Consider the following 22588-nt stretch of genomic DNA (forward strand, 5'->3'; position numbering starts at 1 on the left):
GAGACTTAAGACTTTAAATTGTGATATTGCAGCACAATAAAATAAATCTATATGACTGCAGATTATTAAGATTCTATCAGCTCAATTCAATGACTTTGCACACTTTCTTTTCCTGTTGAAGTTGTGACAAAAAGATGAGCTTGTTTTAAGTTTTTTTTATTAACAGAAACTAAGGCTGTCAATACATTTAAATAATCATGTAGAATCATGAACAAATTTTACTGCCTTAACAGGTTGTTCCATTTTTGTTTAAGGAAAGAAAACAAAATAACTGCCGTTGTTTCTCTGCAGGATTTTATTTCCTGACATAATTCATAACTTAAACTTAACTCAACTATAATATTTTAAAGGCAACTCAAGTAAATTTTTATATTGGGAAATTCATTAGACATATTTTAGATCACTTTATATAAGGGGACCAATTAAAAACCTTCCTGATTTTTCTCCATAGTAAGAAATCCAATGTATGTTATATTTAAATTATACATTCTGTGAGATTTTACTGATAAAAAAAATTAAAAATAATAATCATTTTAAGACATTCCGAAACTAGCTTACTGAGGTCCCCTAGTAACCCCCTTCATGGGTGAGAAGAACTCATCTAAAGGAACTATATTCACTGTAGACTGTTACTGCCTCCTAGTGGACATTTGATCATTCTGGCAAAACTGCCATTGAAAATAGTACTCCCATTCATGAAACCATCTTAATGTTTTTTAAAGATGTTTTTTAAAAAAATGGACAAGCCAGCAAATAAAAATAATAATAATAATAATAATAAAAGTCAGCATAAAACACTTTACAAACATTGCAAATAAAAAAAAAAGTCAGCATAATTTTTTTTTTTTTACAAACATTGTTATTGTAATAAACATATCTGAATAGCATGCAAAAACAATTGGCATTGAAAGCAAGATTATTTTACATTAATTAAAATATTTGATATTAGTTTTAAACAATTTCCTTTTCTGACAAAAATTCTAATAGAAAATTTATATTTTACATATGCTCAACAATTAAGTGTAATATTATTAATATTATTTACAGATCCAATTTCTCATTGACAATTAGTGTTACATGGGTCACCTGAGGTGAAAAATTCAAATACATTGACCAAAGGAAACATAGTCACTGCCCCCAACATTGAGCCCAACTGCACTACAGCTCCACACCACACAAGAGCGCTGTGGCCTTCATCTCGCAAGATAACAGCAACAATCACCTTTACGTAGGATAGGATGAAGATAAAAAAGAACCACGCCAACACCTGTAAAACAAAGTATTACTAAATATACAAAAAGAAACAATATAGATCAAGGAAATACGCTTCTTGTAAAAGATATAAACAAGTAATTGGTCCCCAATACTCACAATAATGATGGCTCCAGAGGTCTCATTAACTAGCAGTGGACAGGGACTCAACACAGCCATGCTCATAATGAAAACTCCAATTAGAGAGCCAATAGAAGTGAGAACTCCCATCAGCACTAAAGACCTGTTCAGAATGTAACAAAGAGTTGAGGAAGAGTTAGTTAATTGTGTTAATAGCCAAAATGTGCAAAATCAAATTTATCCATCCATCCATCCATCCATCTATCTATCAAGTGGAGTCTGGTGTTACTGCAAATCGACATCCAGGATAGGCCAAACGGAAGTCCGGATGAATGGAGAATGGCACATCATCTGGACCTTTTGATTTCTGTCTATCACTGATTTAGCAAATTGTATGAATGTGACTAAGAAAACTACACTTTTTGAGTAAGCATGTGATGGCCAACTTAAAGTTGTTAACTCTTCATCCTCTGACAAAGATTGGAACTGGTGCACTGTAAACCCTAACGCTCAAAATAATGAATTGGTTTGAGTAGGACAAACTTAAATTAAACTAATTAGTTCAGTCACATTAACTTTTATGAAAATGTTGTACTTTCTTTTTCTTTCAAGTTCACAGAACTGATATATTTTAGGTTAACTGACAGTTTCATTGTTTTGAGTTTTATGAAATGATTGCTTTTAATTTAGACCAACTTAAGTTTAACTGAAACTGGGCTGGGATTTCTATTTCCCAGCATGCTTTGCCCATGGCACTCGTAAATGCTAACATTAAGAGTAATATAATGTGTGTGTGTGTGTGTGTGTGTGTGTGTGTGTGTGTGTGTGTGTGTGTGTGTGTGTGTGTGTGTGTGTGTGTGTGTGTGTGTGTGTGTGTGTGTGTGTAAGATTAATGTTACGTGGGAGATTTAGTAGTGATTTGTTGTTATGCTAATTTAGAAGAATTTCTGTTCATGTTGGTTTTAGGAGAGTTACGAGTTTAGGCTTGGTTTGAGAGCAAGTATGATACAAGCTTAATATTGCTGCACTGATACAGCAAGTGCTATTCCCTGCTATTGTTAACATGTTAGCAAATTAGCAAGTTAGCATTTATTGAACTAGCTTGTTATAGCTAGCTAAGAAATAAAAAAAATTCACATTGAGGTTACATGAAAGTTTTAAGTTAAATGTATGAATTAGTGTACTCATACATTTTACTTGTTTTTAACTTGAAATGTTTGAGTACAAATAAAAAATCTGCCAGGTCTGCTTACTTAAACTTTTAATTTCTTAACTTAAAAATTGAGGCAACTGATTGCCTTACATTTTTTTGTTTTTCCAACTTATACTCAATTATTTGTAATATTGTAATGAGAATACTAGAATGATGAAATATTCAAATTAAAAACATGACTAAATTCATATTTAGGATCATTTTAAATTGAAATCAGCATGGAGCTAGAATCAAATTAAAACTAAATTGAAAAAATAATAATAATTAAGTTAACTATCTGTCTGCCTGTCTATATTTCAAACTTTTAGCCTTTCTCAAGCCAACATCCAAGTTTGTTTTAATTTTTTGTATATTTGAAAATCAATTCCTGTTATGGCAAAGCTTACTCCAGTCTTAAGTGTCACATGATCCTTCAGAAATCATCATTCTAATGTCAATGTTGAAAACTTGATTTTAAACCTGATTTAAACTTTCATCATTATTTCATGTGCACATATTTGTGTGGGAAGTAGCCTTGTAAAAAGCATGATACAATATTGTAGAGCTACAATATATAATCAGATATTGTTTAAAAGAACAAAGAAATCACATTTCAACCTATGAAATCATTGTTTTTCAAGATGTAGCTCACCTTTGAGTGTAAAACATGGTGATGAAGCAAGCTATAGGATTGGCAACATTCGCCATAGTGGCTGACCAATGATAGGCCTGATCTCCATATGGTAAACATGCGTACGACTGCACTGACGGCAAGCCAGTATTGGTCAGAGCGTTTACCCATGCTAGGATAATGTAGATGTACACTACTTGTGTCCACGTGTACCTCCCGGTCCCAAACGTGCTCCTGGGCTTCTCAATAATCTTTTGAGAACGCATCATTGGCTTTTGTTCAGATCTCTTGTTTTTCCTGAGGGATGTATGGTCTCGATTTCCATTTGTGTTATTGGAGTGCTCTCGAGCCACAGCTGGATGGTAGTTCAAAAGTAAGAACGCCACTAAACAAACCACCATCATAGCAGCCAGGAAGAAAAAATAAGCTTCAACAGAAAAGTTAGCTGGTTGGTAGTGAGGCACGAGGTAGTTAGCGTCTCTTTCTGACTCATTAAGATGCGTTTCATTGGATCTGAGGATTTGAGATGCATTTACACATTCCATCACACCTACACCCTGAACCATCGCCATTAAAGCTGGGACAAGACCGCTCAGGCCTTCCCCTATATAATAAGTCATGAGATACTCCGCCTTGAGCTGCGCCATGAAGGGAAGGAACGTCACAGAAGAAGTGCAGTCCACTATGGAGATGAAGAAGATGAGGAGCAGGAGAGGAAGGCTGCACTCCACACCTCGTACTGCTACCGTCTCACTCCAGAAGAAAGCCAGGAAGAAGCTGGCCAGTATCCCAAAACCAACAATAAAATAAATAACCGCTGTCTCGTTGAGAGTTCCTGGGCGGAAGCGGTGCATTAATGTGATAAACAGAGGGCCGATGTTGGCAATTTGGACAATAACAGAGAGGTAGGAGGGAAGGTACCAGCCCTCCGGTACATGTGGAACGATTAAAGGAAGCTCCACCCACACACCACAGATGGTGACCCAGGAGCCCATGCCAAACAGACTGGCCAAAACATGGGTGAGGATGGACATGGCCATGATGATTTAGATCAGTATCCCTCAGAATTCATAACCTAAATGTCTTCAGGAAAGAAAAATGATACAGTTAGTAACCAAATAATGTCATTATTTACTCACTCTCAAGTTGTTCCAAACCTGTATGAATTTATTTCTTCTGCTGAACACAAAACAATATATATTTCCAAGATTCTGGGTAACCAAATAGATGTTGGGCCCCATTGACTTTCATAAGCCACGTTTCCACCGCAGGAACTTTCCCCAGGAACTAGGGACTTTGGGATGGTACTCCTTGAACCAGGGTCTAAATGAAGTTCCAGGTAAATATTTCCCCCTCCAAAAGTCCCTGCTAGCAAGGTAGTACTTTTTCAAAGTTCAGGAACTTTCAGGGGTGGGACTTTGGTGCTGAAAATGCCGCATTTTGATTGGTTGAGCATTTTATTTTAACCACCATCTGTTGTGGTGCGTGCAGTAACAGTTGTTTGCTATTCAAATCAACAGTGGAGTTTAAAAAAATACAACAATGGACCGACAATGAGGTTCAGGCTTAATTAATCTTAAATTCATAGGATGAAATCCAGCGGGAACTATAAAGTAGCGTGCAGTCCTACGTCACCGGACTATTTGCCTAATCTTCACGGTATTTTAGACCGGGGTGGAAACGCAGACAGCAACAGGTCTGAGGGGAAAAAAAGCTCCTGGGACAAATTGTTCTGGGTAATTTCGGTGGAATTATGGGAGCAGTATGGAAAAGAAACATACTATGGAAGTCAATGGGGCCCAACAACTGTTTGGTTACTGACATTATTTTTGTGTACAGAAGAAAGAAGTTCATACAGGTTTGGATTCATTTTTGGGTGAACCATTCCTTTAACCAACAGAATCTCATTCAATAACGAAAGCAATTATTTTTACCACTCCACTTGGTGCCACTAGTGGAGGAGAATTACACGGTTCATCTTTAAATTTGAAATTTGGTACAGATAAGTTCTTTCAGCTGTAATGTCAGAAAGATTCATCATTATGCCCTCAAACAAAACATTTAATCTAAGGGCACTCCAGGCGGATTGACCCTTCATTGAGTTCACTTTCATTTCGGACAAGAATCATCTGCTAAAGTGAAGTTAATCAGTAACATCCAAACAGCGACTGGAGCATTGTCTAACTAACACTTTGATGCTATGCCAATGTATTTTAAGAACAAAGTCAGGAAGAAGGGCTATCAAAGTACAAATCAGAGTGCAGTTATAGCAGGAGGTTTGTAGGTTTCTAGGTGGGTTTGGGCCACAGTGGTCCAAAACTGTCATAGAAATAGCATTAAAACAATATACAGTACACATATGTATGGAAACTTTAAAATGTGCATGAATGTATAAGGAAATTTGAGCATTCAATTTCATGTCAGCCATGTAACTATGAATAGGACTACCTTTTATTTAGTGCAACAAAATTGGTCTGCAAAAAATGGACAGAACTTTGATCAAAAGTGAACAGAAGCTAAAACAAAGGAAAATAAGGTAGGCTACATCAATGTGGGGGAAAAACGGAATATATTCACTTCAAAAGTATTTTAAAACATAAACAAATATAAATATATGCAACGATTATAAACACAACCCTCTTAAAAACAGATTCTTGCATCTTTTTGTCGAAAGTGTTTGCATTTATTGGCCAGATTACTTTTGAGAAAACATTATTATCCTAATGAATGAATAAGCAATGTCAAAAGTGCATTGAACACAGTAAGCGTTTTAATATCCGCAAAGTAAACTTTCCATCATTCATTCCATGTTCTGTTGAACTTTAGCACTTGTGTGTAGTCTGTGGATGATAACAAGTAGGGCTGGGCGATAAAACGATAACGATATGTATCGCGATAGACACGTAATCAATATCAATAAAAAATGCGTTCGATAAAACGTTCGATAATTATTTATTTATTTTTTTCGTTGGAAGAAACCAGCAAAGCAAGTTTGATTGCATGAACAAAGGCACTCACTCTCTAGTAACTAGATAAAACAGAAAAAGTCAGCTCGCCTGACTTAAAGTCTGACCGTAGTCAGACCAATGTCGTCTGCAGATTATGCAAGACCGTCGTCAGTTTTTCTGTTATTCGCGTGCTTATGCGCTGTTCTAGCTAGTTTCTCAGCGCATACATGTGAAGCTCACATGCACTAAAAGCCTGTCTACCAGCGCCTGAATACTAAGTTATCTTTCGAGTCTTATTTTGCTAATACTGTTATACACACAAGGTTTACATAAACTAGTCGGTGATGTCTAAAGTGAAAGCAAACTTGAGAAAATTGAGAGAAAATCTGCTTGTCAAATGCGTGTATAATAGACGCGTCGCGCGCAGCTCTTAAAGAGACAGTAGTAATAGTAAACACGCTGCCGCTTGTCCTTAAAGGGATAGTTCACCCAAAAATAAAAATTATCTCATTATTTACGCACTCTAATGTTGTTCCAAACCTGTATTAATTGCCTTCTAATATTTTCTAATATCAATATTTTGAAGAATGTGGGTATCCAAACAGTAGCTGGTCCCCATTGACTTCCATAGGAGGAAAAATATACTATGGAAGTCACTGGGGTACATCAACTGTTTGGTTACCCACATTCTTCCAAATAACTTTTATTTTCAACAGAAGAAAGAAACTTATTCGAGTTTAAAACAACGTGAGAGAGTAAATTATGAAAATTAGAATTTTTAGGAGAACTATCCCTTTAATGTTAATAAAACAACAAAATGTAAAGAGAAAATCACTCACTGCTCTTGACTAATAACTTTATTAATAGCTTTAATAAGTATCAATGTATAATTTATAGAAAATAGAAAGAAATAGATTTATATAATTTATAGAAAGAAATCGTAATATTATATTTTTGCCATATCGCCCACCCCTTTATAAAGCATTTCTTACGTATTCTTTAATTTTGCACCTTAATGTTAAGAGATAATTGTTAAGTGTTCATTGTGATTTTAGACTTTTGAGTTTTCCATGGTCGTGTTGACATTTCTGCCTTTTTAACTGATGGGATTATAATCAGAGGTAGGTTAAATTTAAAATAAAAAATCTTTAAATGTAATATATTTGTCTCCTGGACTGGTCCTTATTTTAAATATGTTATAAAAAAATTCAATAATTATCGATATCGACCGATATGAAACACTTATATCGTGATACAGTTTTCAGCCATATCGCCCAGCCCTAATAACAAGGTGATAATTGGACATCCTATCTGCTCCAAGACATGATTAAATTATGCAGAAAGTGCAGTGCTAGGCTACTTATTTGTTGTTACTGTATTGTGGCTCTTAGTTTATTTGTCATTTTGGAACTCATCGTTATGCTGTTTTTGGTCATTGTGGTTTGAGTATTTGGCTAAATTATTAGGTCTGTGTCCATCGCTGAGTTAGCGAGTAGGTAATTTAGTTACAGCAGAACAATATTCGGTCACTCATTTATCAAAATTCATGATAATTGTTTGTGTGTGTGTGTGTGTGTGTGTGTGTGTGTGTGTGTGTGTGTGTGTGTGTGTGTGTGTGTGTGTGTGTGTGTGTACCTGTTTTTCTATCCCGGTGGGGACTTCAACCTGAATGCACACAGACTCATGGGGACTCGTGTCACAGTGGGGACCTAAATAGAGGTCCCCATGGGTAAACAAGCTTATAAATCATACAGAATGAGGTTTTTTTGGAAATGTAAAAATGCAGAAAGTGTTCTGTGATGGGTAGGTTTAGGGGTAGGGTTAGTGTAAGGAGATAGAATATACTGTTTGTACAGTATAAAAACCATTAAGTCTATGGAGAGTCCCCACAAAGATAGTAAACCAGACTGTGTGTGTGTGTGTGTGTGTGTGTAGTTGGGACATAGTCAATATTGACATTCTGTTTACTTTGATTCGAGGAGAGGCGAGAATCCTAAAGCATGCACAGTTTATTAAAAAAACACAAACAGTCACAGATAATCCAGTCCTGGAACAGAACTATAATCCACACAAGGGAATCAGGAACATAATCCAAACAGAAAGCTGGACCGCAACAACTTAGAACACACACATACAGGAACAACGACTGACAAAACACGACTGGAACACAAGGGTATAAATATGCAGGGATCACAAGGTCCCAGGGACAGGTGAAGGATATTAGTTACTATGGTAAAAAAACTAACAAGGTAGGCAATAAAAACAAAGGAAACAGGAACTAAACACAGGAAGACAGATCACAGGAACAATGGGAACAAAACTAAACTTAGAGTCCAACTAAAGAGAGTCAATTAAACAAGTTCCATACAATTCACATAAATGACAGTGCAACTAGGCTATACAAAACTTTATTGTGATTATTATTGATTGTCATAAGCAACAAATATTTATCAGGTAAAATATCAGATGTAACATAGGCTACATATAGTAAATGCAATGGTCCATTAATTATGCAGCATATAGAGAAGTTATTCTTTTATACTGATTATACTGATACTGAATAAACTACATAGCCTGCAACATTTGAGAAGTTCATTTTAATTGAATAATAAATAATGTTATATTAACTTATGGGAATGTAAAATTAACAGAAAGTAGTATGTAGCAATGAATAAAGTAAATTAGAGAAAAAAGTTATGAAAAAAGTTCATAATAACATGCAAAATCTGACAGGTACTCACATGATCTGAGGCTGATCATATGGACACAAAGTCCTGTACAATGAGAGAAATGTGTCTTATATCCTCTGCATGAGTGGGTGTGCCCATTCTAGCCAACCATGGCACTGGTCTGTTGATGTTTTATTAAGGAAACGGATAACGGGATAATGTGTAATTTGTAGATGATATACAATGGAAGTATGAAAGTCAGAAAAACCTAAATCATACGTTTTATAAAAATGCAATAGTATATGTGTACTGTAGCATCATCAGTAATTGCTGAGAGCTGTTTTCTTGCATGAATTCTGACAGCAAATGTAAAACACAATGTGCCTTTGATAGACAGACCAATCTCAGCTTCAGTAAAAGTTTAACTATGACCACCATGTTGTGCAATAGTGTACTAAAAAGGTGACTTAAAAAAAGTGCTGAATATTGTTGAAAAATACATAGTGTGGTCTAGAGTAGTGTTACATAATTTATAATTAAGCTTTTTATAGTTTATATAAAATATTTGTTTAAAATAATTTATTTAGTGTTGTTAACACAATTATTGACGTACATTTTCCAAATAATGTTAATAACAGATTTTTTTTTTATAAACGTATCATCCATACTTTTCTATGAACCTACTGACACCAACATTAACAACTAAAACAACTGCTGTAATAAATGATCATGGTTAATTGACTAAACACATGCATGGACACACAGAAAAGTAAAGTAATCAGGAAGACCGAATAGGAAGATTCTAGGATTTCAACATTAGGGGGGCTCAGCCCCCAATGACGGTATGATTTAGAAAAAATGATGTAATATGAACTATATTGCCAAAAGTTTTGGGACACCTGCCTTTACATGCAGATGAACTTTAATGACATCCAATTCCTCTACTTTATTTTGGCACAATGCAGTCAAGTAAGCATCGTTCTCCTGGCAACCGCCAAACCCAGACTCGTCCATCGGATTGCCAGTCAGAGAAGCGTGATTCGTCACTCCAGAGAACACGTCTCCACTGCTCTAGAGTCCAGTGGTGGCGTGCTTTACACCACTGCATCCGACGCTTTGCATTGTACTTGGTAGATGTAAGGCTTGGATGCTGCTGCTCAGCCATGGGAAACCCATTCCATGAAGCTCTCTACGCACTGTTCTTGAGCTAATCTGAAGGCCAACCACTGTGGCTGAGTTGCTGTTGTTCCCAATTACTTCCACTTTGTTATAATACCACTAACAGTTGACGGTGGAATATTTAGTAGTGAAGAAATTTCACAAATGGACTTATTGCACAGGTGGCCGCCTATCACGGCACCACGCTTGAATTCACTGAGCTCCTGAGAGCGATCCAATCTTTCACAAATGTTTGTAGAAGCAGTCTGCATGCTTAGGTGCTTGATTTTATACAACTGTTGCCATGGAAGTGATTGCAACACCTGAATTCAATGATTTGGAGGGATGTCCCAATACTTTTGGCAATATAGTGTATTATTTGTACAGTAGGATATGCATGAACAATACAGTAGGTTCTAATCTATTTGTGTCATAACAAGGACTGACATTTGTAGATGCCATATACAAACACGGTGATGAAGTCAAAGGTAATCTTTAATAAATCTACAGGCAGGTAAATCCAATCAGAGAACAGCTTTCAACACAGGTAACGTGACTCGACAACAATGAACAGAAACAAAGGAACTTAAGTATATGCAAACAAGGATAATTAACGACACACCTGAACTAAATGGCGAAATCCAGTCAATAACCATGACAATCAGTTCAATTCAGGAAGATGGTGCAAACTGAATAAACAAAGTCCAAATGGTGTGTGACTGTGGCAATATGAAATCAATCCCCCAATACTGATTTCATTATAAATCATTTTAAATAATTAGTTAATAGTCAATAATATTTATTAAGAACATAGACAAACCATATATTACTAGATTGGCAATATGTTTATTCTGTCCAGTAGCCTATTAAATCATTCCTTTTTCTTTTCTTTTTTCTCTCGTATTTTCTGTTTATTTAAAAAAAAAAACAGCACATGAATCTGTAATTCAAAGTTTCATCAAAACAACAATTGCCTTTACTGCTAATAAATGTATGTCACAATCAGCAGCTGGATCATTATATAGTAGGATGAAATCAAATCAAATAGGTCACACACACACACACACACACACTATTATAAACTATTTTTAACTCTACATTTGTGCAGCAAAATAAACAATCTACATCATTCAAAACGTGCCATGTTTTCGGTCACCTGGTGGAAAACACTTTTCACATGAAAACTTAAATTTAAGTTTTCTTCACGTGTTTTGCTTTTGGATTTATTATAAAATGAATATCATGTCACATTTTAGTTAGCCTATACTGAAGTACGAAGCAGATCTATACCACGTGTAGAAAAAGTCACAAAGTCTCGAAGGTCTAGAAAGTATTATTATTATTATTGCTAAATTAAAAATGAAATAAAATGGCATTGTGATCTTTTTCTAAAGTAGCCTATGCCTGCCTTCATTGCTGTGAAGCGCTCTATTTTCGCATGAGGAAACAAAACAACTGTGTGATGATGAGGGATAACATGTAGCCAAAACTTTTTGCAGTTGACGATAAACTGTCTTGAATCGCTCCCCCATCATATTACGTGAACTGCATTTATAACAAACAACTAAACAGAGGCAGATGCCATGACAATCTATTAATAAATGTATTGTACACACCTTTTCTCTGCTTCTGACGCTGGCGCTGCTGCGTAATGCGGAGTGAAGAACAGGCTGAATTAACGGAGCAATTCCAAGAGGGTCCTCACACCATCAGTGCGCGGGCCCTAATAACGCAGACTAAAATACGGAGAAGGAGCCGAAGCCTGCCGACGTTTTTATATCAGTAAGGGGACTGAGACGATCACGATTTAGTGATTAATCACACATTTTTATGGGGGCTGGGTGAAACTTTAGGGGGGCTAAAATCCCTCCTAATTTGAGCCTATATGGTGCCCCAGAATAAGCTTTGTTTTCATACAGCCACAACATTCCACTGTTGTTGAAAGAACCATTTATTCACAAAGCTGTGAGACCTCATAACAATGACATATTAAAAATGGCATGAGAACAAGTAAACAGAAAAAAAATAGCATATAATAGTTATATGATGTCATAATATTTTCAGCCCCAATGTCATTGAAGACATCTTTATATTTGTATAGCCTATTCAAAGTTTCCACAGCATGATACTACTATGCAATATTAATACAACAGGTTTTAAATAAAGGCTTTCATTAGAGATGTCAGGAATGCATCTGAATTCTTATTTCAAAAATAATAATACATACATAAAATAAGTGATAACAGCAGCTGGAGAATGCATGAGATTAATCGTAATTAAAATACTGGCCTCACATCTAAAATAAACTAAATCAAAAAGGTAAAACATGGCAGCATCACACATGGCAGATATTACAGGTTTGACATGTTGTCGACTTAGACTTGTGTACATTAAAACTAAAATTTTACAGATAAACAAAACTAGATATTCAGCAGGGAGACAAGGTTGTGTGTCTAGATCTAAATCCAACTGTAAAAAGCCATTAACATGGATGTGGCAATGCACATTTTTCGCTTGTGGTCAACAAAACAGTTTAATCTTAGAGTCATTGAAAAAAGTTTTACCTGATTTGCATTCATCAACAATGATCATCTTAATAATAAACAAATGCTGTGTACATACTACACGGATTAAACATATAGTATAAGTCTACTCATGGGCATAGTGTACATTGTAGCTAAAGATCGCTGACTTTGATTTCTGGGCTAAACATTTGCTGACATGCTGATATAGAGGTTTTCTATTATAAAATCAGGCCTGCTCTGATTTCCAACCACAAATGTCTTGTCTTGGTGTATGAAAACAATTAATCTAGATTAAGGTGTTCAAGGTGTTCACACACACATTCAAAGTGACTCATATGTATCAATAACAAATTCTTAACATTCTCAATGTGCCATCAGGTAACGCAAAGATTTGCTATGTGAACAAGAGCAGCTCAGTTTGCATTGACATTAACTTGAAATGTCCTGTGAAGGCATCAGCTTTACCATCTCTTTTCATCGTAGATTCCCACGTGAAGCGATACCTGCTATATAAAGGCATGGCGTGAATGTAAACTCAAGTGTTGAATTATTAACTGCAGACATCAATGCAGTCCTGGGCTCGCTGAAAGACCTGGTACACACTGACTAAAGGGAACATTGTAAAGGCTCCGATAAGAGAGCCAGCCTGGATGAAGACTCCACACCAGAGCAGAGCTGCATGTCCTGCTTCATGAAGCAGAGTCCCAACTATCACCTTCAGGTAAGAGAACAGGCCAGTGAAGATGATCCAGGACATGATCTAAATGGTAAAAGTATTACATGCTTCGATTAAAAAAGATACAGTTTCATAGAATTACTGTATTTACAGATAGTTTGTGTATTATGTGTGGTAAATGAATGGGTGACTGTGGTCAAGAATGACTTTTTTTGTGTGTAAATCAAAAAATCTGTGGCACATTGTCATTTACCCTGGAAAACATTTCATTAGAAATAATATTAAATATTATATTACAAAGTTGGTATTGTAATTAATTATTTTACCTATTTTATTATTTTATTAAAAAATATCACTTTAATTTTTGTTTTAAATGCTTTAACAATTAAGCACTTATAATGGAAGTGCAAGGAGCAAGTAATACAACAGTTGCCCCACAGACTTCCATAGATTATTAATATATATATATATAAATAATGTTGCTTTAATTACCCTTTTTTAAATAATTATCTTTACTTGCAGATTTTAAGGTTTAGGATTACTCTTGACTCTTTTTTTTTTATCAGATCTTTACAGATGATAAAATAATCAGAGTGTGGTGAATCACTAAACAGTTGACCGGCACTTTTGCATGTGGTATTTGCACATGATATTTCAGTGGTTTAGTAAAGAGCACTTTCAACATTTTAAGAGATTCATTCTTGGTAAGTTCCTCTTCCACCCAGTAATGAGATAAAGTTACTAACCACTAAAGCGACTCCAGACTGACTTCCTAAAAGTGGTGGGCAGGGGCTAAATGCTGCCAAGGCCATGAGATAGGCTGCAAAAATACCGCCTACTAGTGACATCATACCAAGACCAACACTGGACCTGTAATGAAACCTTAATTTCAGTTCTAAAATCAACTAAATTAAAGGGTTAGTTCACCCAAAAATGAAAATTAGCCCATGATTTTCTCACCCTCAAGCTATAGGTGTTTATGACATTCTTCTTTCAGACGAAAACAAATTGGAGTTATATATAAAAAAAAATGTCCTGGCTCTTCCAAGCTTTATAATGGGAGTGAATGGCAGTTTATGTTTTGAAGTCCATCAAAGTGCATCCATCCATCATAAAAGTAATCTACACGACTCTGCGGGGGTGTAAAAAGGTTTTTACACTCCCGTTTTTACACCTCCGTTTTAAAGGCCTTCTGAAGTGAATCGATGTGTTCGTCATTACGTTGTGCGTCGGGTCAGGGGTTAGTCTTCCACTGTAAATCGATGTGTTCGGCTGTCTGCCGGAAGCGAGTTATTTTAGTCGATAAAGTTTTAAATATGGATATTTTTCTTAGACGAACACTTCAGAAGGCCTTTATTAACCCCTGCAGAGCCGTGTGGATTCATTTTATGATGGATGGATGGATGCACTTTGATGGACTTCAAAATATAAACTGCCATTCACTGCCATTATAAAGCTTGGAAGAGCAAGGACATTTTTTTTATATAACTCTGATTGTATTTGTCTGAAAGAAGAATGTCATATATACCTAGGATGACTTGAGGGTGAGTAAATCATGGGGTAATTTTCATTTTTGGGTGAACTAACCCTTTAACAACACTTACATTACACAATTCAATGACAAATTGTACAGGAGCAGAATTGAAAAAACAGGAACACTAAACATATTTACAGTACTGTTATGTACACCAAAAAACTCAACAAGAACATTAACTCACTTACCTAAGTAGGACAAACATGGCCACAAAGCAGGCCAGAGGGTTTGCAATGTTGCCCAAGACGACAGAGAGGTGAAAGGTCATGGCGCCATAAGGCAAACAGGAGAAACTCTGTACTGACGGCAGCACGCCGTTGGTCAGAGCATTGGATATTCCTAACAACAGGAGCAGATAGACATTGCGTGACGTCCAGAAGGCCACAACAGGTGCCTGTTTTTCTACTTCAACTTGTTCCTCAGAAACAGGCGAACCTCCATTTTGTAAAGGGTGTGCCTCATCCTCCATTTTAACTGTTTCCTGCTCAGTCTTCGGGACTTCCTCTGCCGCAGTCTGGGACACCACTCTGTATGTCAGAGCCACGAAACAGAGGGCCGAAAACGCCAGCATCACGGACAAGAACCAGAAGAAGTTTTGGGCAGGGAAGTTTTCTTTGAGATAGTGGGGCTCTGTGCCATTGGACGTCTTAACGCACTCTAGTTTTCCTACACCCTGCCCCAAAGCAACTACACAGGGAAAGAGTGCGCTAAGACCCTGTCCGACGAAGAATGTCCGGATGTATTGCGAGGGGTAACGGAACATGAAGGGTAAGAAGGTGACATTGGAAGTGCAGCAGACAAATGCCAGTATAAAAGTAAGCAGCAGGAATGGGACAGACCTGGACTCTCCAGCGACCATGACCACCTGGGACCAAAAGAGAGCAAGAAATGCAGCTGCAACCACCGCTAGCACTTGTATGATGTGAATGACCACACGTTCATTTAGCTGTCCTGGAGCAAAGTGGTGGGTTAAAGTGACAGCCACTGGACCCAAATTCCCAAATGCAATCAGCACTGAAATATAGGCTGGTAAGTTCCACCCTATAAAGAAAGGACATGTTTTAAATTCTACTGTCGTCAGGATAATAAATACAGCATCTACTAGATACAGCTGTGGGACACATTAAAGTTTTATTCAAATAAATTACCTTCAGGTAGAACACCTACAACAACCGGCAGTTCAACCCATAATGAGTTCACAGAGATCCATGAGCCCATTCCAAACAGGGCCACCAAAATGTGTGTAACGATGGCATGATTCCACCACGTATCTGCCATTTATACGTCTAGGAAAAGGGCACGGGTAAGTTAGAACATTGCACGTTTCTTATTTCTGGTGAATAGGAATGAATTGATAATTCTTGTGATTATCAGTGTTCACTTAAACTCCGTATTCACTTGCAATAAGATATAAAATATATATTTAGTATTTTAATTTTAAAATATGAAAACAAACTGTTTAAAACAAATGTGTTAAAACAATACAGTCAAATATACAGTCAAACCATAGATTATTCAGACACCAGATATAATTTTGTATTTTTTTTTACTAGTGGGTGCAGGACACTGTAGTTCATTTATGTAAGTGAGGATAGCAAAATAAAGTAAATTGTGACATATTTTACCCAAACATTCTTCATACAGTGGTCTACCAGGAAAACATATAAAAATTTGGGACCAAAAATTATTCAGACACTTTGACCTGACAATGTTTTGCTTAAGTGTTTTTTTCTTTAATGGCTAATGCAACCTTTTTACACCACAGATTGAACACAATTAAGCATTGCTTGGTAAATTGGTTGACCTAAATTAGTATTATCTAATTGTGAACTTAAATTTAACAGCTGACAGCTATTCGTGAGACTTCTTGTCATATTTTATTACCATTTTCTAAACTTTAGCGAATAAACTGTGATCATGTGAGAAATGTTGAAGGTGTTGGAATAAATTTTGGTTTGGTGCGTGTGCGTGTGCGTGTGTGTGTGTGTGTGTGTGTGTGTGTGTGTGTGTGTGTGTAAAATTAAGTGTATATATAAACTTTCTCAGTTTAAATGATCAGTATTGCCAAACAACAGAGAAATATGAGATGCTGCGGGGCTTTTAAACGGTTTTAAAGAAAAAGACACATGTAACACTGGCTTAAAAAAAGAAAAGAAAAAGGGTGGAAAGGAAAAATAAATTCAATATTGGTTAGTATTTAAGGTCTAGTAAAACGTACAGTCTAAGGTCAGTAAAACTTTACTGCAAGTGGAGGATTCTTTACTGAACAGAAAATTTAAAGACCATAATTTATTTCAAAAAGATTTAGAAAAAGTAATTTATAACATTATAAATTATTTTACTGCACTTTTGCCTCAATTGAATGCATCCTTGGTGAATAAAAGTACATGTTTGATAGTGATTCCAAACAATTATATACATTTATATAATATATACATATAAATATATAATATATACATATTATATAAATATAGTCTACTCTGAAATATGGAGTAGGCTATACAATATAAATGTAATACCGTTTTATTATTGGTAATAATAAGATGATTGTCATTATTGGTTGTAGTAGTAAAAGTTGTATTGTTGTTTAATAAAAGTCAGGACAAGTAGGTTTCTAAAAAACTCTTTTATTTTGTAAAGCAATTTCTATAAAAACAAATGTCGAAAAAAATTAACAATTGAACTATTTTGATACGTATAGAAAAAAAAAGTCTAGCAATCTCTTAGGTATATGAGATTGAGCTTATTTATAACAAAACATCTGAGAGCAAAAATCTTATCCATATGCAGAAAAATTTAATCAAGAAACTAATGCAAGTGTCATTTAGACACTAAAACACAATCAAATAAACTCAAAGTTCTCCCTGTAACAAGGGCCGAAAACATTTCTTTTCTTTATATCGATATTCCTTTGTTGAGTTTGTTGACCAGTGGCAGTGCTTTGAGGGTCTGAGGATGTTGTTTGCATCAGGGTTTCTTTCTCCCCATCAAGCACAGTTTCACCTGGTGGTGTAACTATAACTCTCTCGTTTGGCAAGATGTCCTTCAGTGTAGAAACCATGTCATTCAAAGAGAAACCTATGTGATTTAGCTTTTTGTCTCTGGAACCCAAAATGCTCTTTTGGTAGTTCAGCTCACAGCGAATAACCTCTCGTGTTTGTGCATGGTTTTCACCTTGTAGTTTTGCAAGCAATCGTTCAACATCTTGCTTGCTTTTACATGGGCCGCCATATTTTGAAACCGCTCCAACAATCAATTTCTTATAAATGTGATCCTGAGCTTTTTGCTTTAGTCTAGACACCTTCATTTTTTTTGCAGCATTGAGATTTGCTCCTTCCAAGATGGAGTAGCGTTTTGACTCTTGTTGCTGCTTTTGAATGGTTTTGGCAGGTGATAATGTGACCGCTGGTGATGTAGGTTCATCTGTCGTCTTTAGGGAAGCAGATTCTTGTTCTGTCTCTTTGGAAGCGCAACCTTCGGCTTGACTGAGGGTTTTATCCGGCCTGTTCTTCTCATAAGGGTACCCATGACCGAAGGGGTAATCAGCCATCAGCTGTGAAAATGTGCAGTTTGCCATTTGAACCGCTATATCCTTAGGCTGATCTTTGCAGTACTCACCGCCAGGTAAGAAATCTTTGAGATTGTCCTCCAGTACAGCTGCGAGGGCTTTCATCATCCTCTGTAAACAAGCTCTCATGAGAGTACCGTACTGGTTCTCTGCATTTGCACGGCAAAATCTGAACACTCCTTCAAAAGTCCCCTCTTGCATTGGTACTTGTAAGAATACATTCACAAAAGATTCTGGTTGCAAAAGGCAACTGGCATCTTGCGACCATTCCAAGAGCTTGTCATACAGGCAAAGGATGTACCTACTGAAAAGAGGATATTCTCCATCACTCTTCAGAAGCTGCCAAAAGGGTCCCAAGACTTTAAGGTAGACAATAGCAACCACACAGACCAGCACCTGCAAAGCCTCGTCGTTTGCATCAGCATTGACGCTCTCCAACAGGATATTTGAGTTTGAGTTCTCATTCAGAAGCTGCAGGTCAGATACAAAAAGAACAACATCTTCATGATGGTGAATGAGTCCGGCAGCTGCCTCAAAGTAGTTAATGACACGATTCGACCTATTAATGGGTAGTCTGGAAGGGTTTTTTCTCTCAAGGCAAAAAGCAAGCCAGTACCTGCGGTAGTTTGGGTTGGTCTCCTCACTTGGACATAAAATTTCAGAAGCCGTGTGAATGTAACGAGCCACTGCGCTCTCATCGAAGTTGACAAAACTCTGAAATCTGGGGTGCTTGTCGCGTCCCAGTTTCTCACCTGTGGTGTTCACGAGATCTCTTCCGAATGACATCATTTGCTGCTCAGTTACATCAATAAGTTCGAAAAGGAATTGGCAGATGTAACGCAGGAAATTCAAAGGTGGCACAAGTGGATGGGTGCTTTCTTTGACTTTGTCATCGAGAGATCTCAGGTTGGCATCTTCCTTCAGCATTGCCGAGAAGTGATTCTGAAGTAGATCCATTGAAGCCAACTTAGCAGCTTCGTTCTTTCCTCCACACACGTCTGCAATCTTTTGCCAAGACAGCACAGAGATATCAAGAAGCGTTACATTGTCGCCCGTGTCACTTCTTGGGTCTTCTTCCCCATTTTCTAGTGACTGTATCAATGTTTGATGACTTTGTGATCTCTGTTCCCTTTTTACATTGATCACATGAGGAATTTGCTTTGGTTCACGCTGAAATTGAGTTTTTACAGTGGCATCTGTCTGCAAAATATCAAAGGGTTCATCTTCCTTCTTGACTGCAGTGGTAGGTTTATGCACGGAAATGCTGCGTTTCTTCCTTAGATGTGCTTTGATCATTGCCACCCTTCTGTATTCAATATCATCTGCATCCCCTTCAGGAGCAAGATCAAATGGACTCTGAAGAAACTCATCCAGCAATCCACGGCTCCGCTTTCGGCTCCTCTGATTGTTGCGGTACTGTATTCTGAAATTCTTGAGATTAGCTCGTAGGAGCTTGTAGGCTTTTTGGATCTTGCCATCATAACAAAATAAAGGCTCAAAGTTACGAATCCAGGAAACTAAGACGACCGGGTCTAATTTCTCTCGTGTAATAAAGTTAGTTAATTCGAGAATTAGGCCGTTTGTGAGACCAGTTAATTTTGCACGATCAGAAAAATCTGACATTTCAAGTAAATCTCTTCTTCCGATTCCAATACTATCACATATAGGTCCAACAAATTCGAAGTTGACATCCGACTCAAGAAAATTTTCTCTGGCATCTCCAGTTAAGCTTAAAGCTGTCGTGGTGTTTCTCTCAATCAGGCTTTGGAAATCAGCCGACTGAAACATTGGGATAATCTTTTGGAGCCATTGTATTAAATCAACCCATGAAAGATCTTGCTCCTCTCTCATCAGCCCAATCTGGACCAACATGCGGTTTTTCCAGGGCTTTTCATCCAGCTCCAACAGTTCTCCGTAATGAGCACCAAGATAGTCGTCAACAAGCTTGGAGTAAAAATCATCCTCTGTAAAACATAAAACAACAAAACTATATTATAGGGATAAATTACATGACCTGCCTATTTTTATGTCCAAGTGCATTATTTTATTTAAAATTATTTGATAGTTTGTTAATTTAGATTGAATTCATTTTTAGTATATTTAAATAATACATATTATTTTATGCTTTGTCATCTTAAACCCCCAGAATGTCAGGTGGTTTAACTGTCTGAACAAATGAACAGACTAAAAAAACGATTTAAAATGGTGTCTTGATAATAAAACATTTTAAACTAAATACTAAAAAACTAATTTTATAAATATCAGTAGTTTTAAAGCTGAGTTAATTGAAAAATTTCCCAGCAATTTTTATATTCACAAATGTCAGGGTGGCACAGCTGCAAATATGGCTCTTTTATTAAGAATTGACATGGTAATAGCAGTAAACCTGATAATGCATTCCAGAGGACCCCAACTGATCCTTGTGGCAGAGTGAAAAGATTTGTAGAGCTTTCTCAAATACTGGTAAAATATATATGCTAATTTCAAGTATGGGGAGGTTGGTACACTTTCCATGTCAGGTGGTACAACTACAGTATATATACATACAACTATTTGGTTGTACCGCCTGACATAAAAAGTAAAAAAAAACAGAAAACGAATTTAAACACTTTGAAATGTTATCTAAAAACTGAAACTTGTTTAAACAAACTGTACATGACTCAAAAATATGCATTAAATCAGTTGAGATTTTTAAAAACACCTTTTTTTTAAGCTTTATTTGTCATGACCCATATATATATATTATGTATAGAAAATGGCAAAAAAAGGCAGATTTCTTTTTGATTGCAAGTCATCAAAAAACAAGACAAAAAATTGGTACTCACTGAGCTCAGCAGCAATGGTCATTGCACTCGCACTAGAGGAACCAAAGTCTTGCAGATCCTCCATTGTTGAACATCAAAGTGGCTTGGCTTGTTTTTTAAACCATCCGGTGAGCACACTTCCAAATAAAGGCCAGATAAATGTTTTAGTAATAACGACCAGAGCATGGTAGTCCACAGCTAATCTTAACCGTGCAACAAATATTATTCCTCAGGTTTTTTTTATATATTTTTTTTATAACAGGAGTACCAGGAGTTACAACAGGAGTACCTGTCTGAGACCATAATTTTCCTATTGGTACAGGGTTCTAATCATTTTCAACTGAACAAATTAAACAATCATCTTCCGCCTTTTCAGTCCTTAGATTTACAAAACATTTGGTATACAATATATTATAAAGATACTATGGTAACATGGTAAGTTCATGGTAACTTGCTATTAACCAGTGCTATCTAATGCTATTTTTACATTGCATATTAATTATTTCACCATTATTTTACAGTCGTCGTGATAATATTTATAATAACTATAGTATCTGTGGTTTCCTTGGAAATACATTGGTTATGAAAATTACCAGTTGCTCATGGAACAAAAATAGTAGTAAAAGAATGGTGCAAAAGTTCAGTTGCATCACTGCTAACTTTACTAGCATAAATCAAGGTCACACACTATCAACTGGGCGAGTTATTGGTAAGTTATCCTTAAATAATCAAGGAACATAATGTTCACGCCACATTTGCTCACGTGACTGCTTTTTGTATTTATATAAATAAAGGGCAGGGGGGGAGGGACGTATTATCGACATCCTGATATTATTGACTAAATATACATTTTGATTGTTTTGGTTTTACTAGTCAAAAAATCATAAGCACTGGGGCTGAAAACTAGAATATGTTTTCATTCTTCGTGGTTTGTTCTCCTTAGCGCGCGAGAATGCACCGTATCGTGAAGTTTGAAAACATGCCGTTTGTGTTGAATTGGTATTTCTGTGGAAGATTGCCATTGATAACATTTTTAAACAACGTTATTTAGTAAACATGTTTAAAACTAATAAGCATTCACAAAAATGTACCAAGGACAATGCATTTTCAATAGACAACAATAGTACTGCTTAAGTGAGAAATTTCAAAATGTACTCACCAATGTATTGTGCTGCAGCGGTACTATTTGCTTTGTAGTAGATGTATGTGTTTTGTGTAGCGCGTTTTTCTCTTTGGACCCTTTACAGCATGTAGAAAGAGTGGGGGGTTCCGTTTTGGTAATAACTTTTATGTAAACGGAGGAGCGTCCACTCTACACCATGGACGTCACTGTCAAGTCACGTGTGCATATGAGGAGTCGCTGATTGGATATACCCACTGATCTATATAATGTCATTCTATATAGATCAGTGGATATACCCCTTCCATACTTTGGATAAAACGGCTATGTTACATAAATAAAATTGCGCGAAATTGCGAATTGATTATTTCGAACAGTTCGTATACATTGTGTAACTCCTTAAAGCTTTAAAAACTATCAACAAACCATCC

The 22588-nt window shown here is 36.3% G+C and overlaps 2 protein-coding genes across 4 annotated transcripts; both read right to left on the bottom strand.

Moving 5' to 3' along the window:
• Window positions 1–140: 140 nt before the first annotated feature.
• slc52a3-2a (solute carrier family 52 member 3-2a) lies at window positions 141–8957 on the bottom strand. Of its 2 annotated transcripts, none has more exons than XM_082185647.1 (4): window positions 8845–8957; window positions 3177–4238; window positions 1372–1495; window positions 141–1267 (listed from the first exon to the last, which is right to left on the bottom strand). In XM_082185647.1, exons 2-4 carry the CDS (start codon window positions 4193–4195, stop codon window positions 1058–1060), a joined length of 1353 nt encoding a protein of 450 aa, XP_082041773.1. In that variant the 5' UTR covers window positions 4196–4238; window positions 8845–8957; the 3' UTR covers window positions 141–1057. The 2 variants fall into 2 exon arrangements, with proteins under 2 accessions (XP_082041773.1, XP_082041774.1); XM_082185648.1 differs by lacking the exon at window positions 8845–8957 and adding an exon at window positions 5604–6003.
• Window positions 8958–11863: 2906 nt separating this feature from the next.
• Window positions 11864–22411, bottom strand: slc52a2 (solute carrier family 52 member 2). 2 transcript variants are annotated; one of them, XM_082185643.1, is made up of 5 exons: window positions 22197–22352; window positions 15814–15951; window positions 14854–15706; window positions 13878–14001; window positions 11864–13215 (listed from the first exon to the last, which is right to left on the bottom strand). In XM_082185643.1, exons 2-5 carry the CDS (start codon window positions 15941–15943, stop codon window positions 13006–13008), a joined length of 1317 nt encoding a protein of 438 aa, XP_082041769.1. In that variant the 5' UTR covers window positions 15944–15951; window positions 22197–22352; the 3' UTR covers window positions 11864–13005. The 2 variants fall into 2 exon arrangements, with proteins under 2 accessions (XP_082041769.1, XP_082041768.1); XM_082185642.1 differs by lacking the exons at window positions 11864–13215; window positions 13878–14001; window positions 14854–15706; window positions 15814–15951 and adding exons at window positions 17337–20197; window positions 21059–21174 and having other exon boundaries at window positions 22197–22411.
• Window positions 22412–22588: the final 177 nt, after the last annotated feature.

Source organism: Leuciscus leuciscus, assembly GCF_965113295.1.
Source record: "Leuciscus leuciscus genome assembly, chromosome: 12".
Classification (NCBI taxonomy): domain Eukaryota; kingdom Metazoa; phylum Chordata; class Actinopteri; order Cypriniformes; family Leuciscidae; genus Leuciscus; species Leuciscus leuciscus.